This window comes from Cynara cardunculus, assembly GCF_001531365.2.
Source record: "Cynara cardunculus var. scolymus isolate 2C chromosome LG 7, CcrdV1, whole genome shotgun sequence".
NCBI lineage: Eukaryota > Viridiplantae > Streptophyta > Magnoliopsida > Asterales > Asteraceae > Cynara > Cynara cardunculus.
Window position 1 is genome coordinate 488,432 of NC_037534.1, and position 3,008 is coordinate 491,439.

Here is a 3,008-nt window from a genome sequence, read left to right on the forward strand (position 1 = left end):
TATATTATAATTTAATTTAAGTTTAATAATAAAACAATTTATTTTTGGTTTAATATTATAAATTTTACAAAAATAATAATTAAGTATTCTGTTAGAATTTAATGATTATACTAATTATATTTTAGATTTTTATATTTAAAATGAGATGTTTATCCTGTATTTGATTGTGTTTATCTACAGTTAGTTACATGAATTCAGATATGGGATGAAATCGGATAGGAATGAAATCGTTTAGGGATGAACAGGTTTAAGAGTTTTTAAGAGTTTTAGCCAAATGTTTTATAAGATAGTATAGATATAACCCCTGAATTGTTAAAAGTTGAAAGAAATCTTGTTTGATAATTTTTTTTTGTATCTTAATGGTTCTAAAACATTTTGAATGATTTTGTATCATAGGTCTCCCTTAACCTTTCAGCACCCTAATTCAATTGTAAATAATTACCGAACAATTATATTTCATTTTATACTATATCATGAGAGTCTCTTAATCATTTTGACCACTTAATTTCTCTGCACCAAACCATTCAGTAATTGCAAACAACCCCTAAAACTTTTTTATTGAGAACCAAAAAAAATTATAAAAACTTTTAAAAATAATGATCATATGCGATTTCGTATGATTTTTTTCCATATAAAACTATGATTTTTAATATTGATAAATATATATATATATATATATATTTGTTTCACATGTATTTATTTCATAATATTTAATCTTTTAAATCTGTTTGTCCAACAAAAAATACCCATAATTTTTTTTTATAGTGTGAATTGGATACATATGAAGTAAACATAGTGTGAAACAAATATACATTTATTAAATACATTTAATGTTAGTCTTAAATGATAAAAAACTATATCAAACAATATTTCAAGATAAAAATTCGTACAATATATTATAATATATTAATTATACCGTACGATATAATTAATTTTTTAAAAATATTATTAGAATATTATATGTGTCGTCAATAACACTCCATGAACATAATTTCAACGATTGTTTATTTCTATCTATATCATTCTGGAACTTTCAAATTAAGAAGTGTTTTCAAATAAAGATGTCATAAAATATACAATTTTACTCAACAATTATTTTCATTAAAAATAATTTGACACATTCAACAAAAACGTTCAAATAGTTTTAAATAAAACATAGGATAAATCAAATAGTAAAGATTTAGAGGGTGTTTGGGATTGATTATTTGCAACGAAAACTTATGTTTTTCTACCAAAGTGTTTATCAATTTATTATAAGTTAGAATGGTTTAACTTTTTAAAAAAAAATTTATTACCAGTTTGACACAGGCTTATTGTTTATCTAAATACTCAAAAATGCTTATTATCAATGATCCACGAAAATAAGTCAATAAGTTGTTTTTATAAGCAATCCCAAACATCTCAAATTGATGGAAGCATAAATTCAAAAATTAAAAGAACATATACAACTAAAATTACTGGAGCATGAATCGTGAATCACAAAGCATATAAGATTTCAATGACTATTGGATTGAAGCAAAAAAACCCTAAACTACGATACCTATTTCATCGGTAATCATATATATGTATTTGTACAACTCTAAATCTAGACTATTAAACCCTAAAATGAAAATCAAAATCGAGAAGAAACTAATCTAAGTAATCGAAATATGAAATTTAAGAAATCAGAATAACAAGAGAAATTATAGAATAATGTAAACAAACTCAATTAGCTTTTCCAGTATTAGGAAAGATTTTAAAAAACGAATCAATATCAGGCGAAGTGAAAAACTCCCTGTTTCCATTATTGTGACACGTAGACACCGGCCGGCGTTTCCTCGGCGGCGGCGGACACGGCAATACTTCCGGTATCCTCGATTGATTCGACGTCGGAGTTGTTGAACCGGAGTTGGACGTTTCATCATCTTCTTCATTAGAAATTTTGGTAGATATAGGTTTCAGAGGAGCACGTAAGGTGATTCCAGCAATCATCCATTTTTTACCTTCCATAGATTCTGAATCTGCTTGATGCTTTTTCGAGAATCCCATAACTAGAAACAGAATCAATGAAACTTTGGAATCTAAATCAAGTGAAGGAATCAGACTTTTGGGAGGAGATTAGAAGCCAGATAGGGAAAGGAACACAGGAATATGAGGATATACGCTCAATTTGATGCTTTGAATGGAGGCGGCAAAAGATGGAAGAGAGAGAAAGATGATGAATGTATATATATATATATATTATATGAGAAATCAGCGAATCGCTTTGGATGCTTTCTGGGTGTATAATTGGGGGCAGAATTTTGGGCTGCCCGTTAAAATTCGGGCAGGGGGCAGCATGAAATTCGAGTAAAATTTTTAGTTTTCGCGCCAATATTTGATAACGGCTCTTTTTCCCGCCATCAAGTTTTGCAGTTTGGGCTTTCTAATTGGGCTGAGCCACTAAAAGTATTTGGGCCCATTAGTACTCCATCGAATCTATCGTACGTCATTTCGAATATAAAACAAAAAGTAAATTATAATTTTAGTTTATCTGGTTTAAAGGCTGTTTGGTAGTTATTGAATGATTTGGGGCAAAATGATTAAGTTGTCAGGATGATTAAGAGGCTCTCATGATAGTACAAAATGAAATATAATTGTTTGGTAATTATTCCCAATGAAATTAGAGCACTGAATTGTTAAGGGATACCTTTATCCAAATCATTCAAAGAATTATAGAACATTAAGAGACAAAAAGTTTTTTTTTTGTTAAAACAAGATTCACCTCTTAACAATTCAGAAGTTGCATGTTAATGGAACTATTAAGATGTAAACAAACAACTTAGGGGTTGTTTGGCAGTTACTGAATGGTTTGGTACAGAATAATTAGGTGGTCAGAATGATTAAGAGGCTCTCATGATGTGCAAAATGAAATATAATTTAATAATTGTTTACAATGAAATTAAGGCGCTGAATGGTTAAGGGAAACCCATGATGCAAAATCATTCAGAGAATTTTAGAACCATTAAGAGATAGATTTTTTTTGCCAA

At 28.5% G+C, this 3,008-nt stretch overlaps 1 protein-coding gene across 1 annotated transcript; it reads right to left on the reverse strand.

Annotated features, from left to right (window-relative positions):
• Positions 1 to 1,704: 1,704 nt before the first annotated feature.
• LOC112515616 (cyclin-dependent protein kinase inhibitor SMR6-like) lies at positions 1,705 to 2,028 on the reverse strand. Its single transcript, XM_025122517.1, has one exon. It carries the CDS (start codon positions 2,026 to 2,028, stop codon positions 1,705 to 1,707), a length of 324 nt encoding a protein of 107 aa, XP_024978285.1.
• Between the last annotated feature and the right edge of the window lie 980 nt (positions 2,029 to 3,008).

Coding starts and splice junctions, on each gene's coding strand:
- LOC112515616 (XM_025122517.1), bottom strand. CDS start 2,028: ATGGGATTCTCGAAAAAGCATCAAGCAGATTCAGAATCTATGGAAGGT.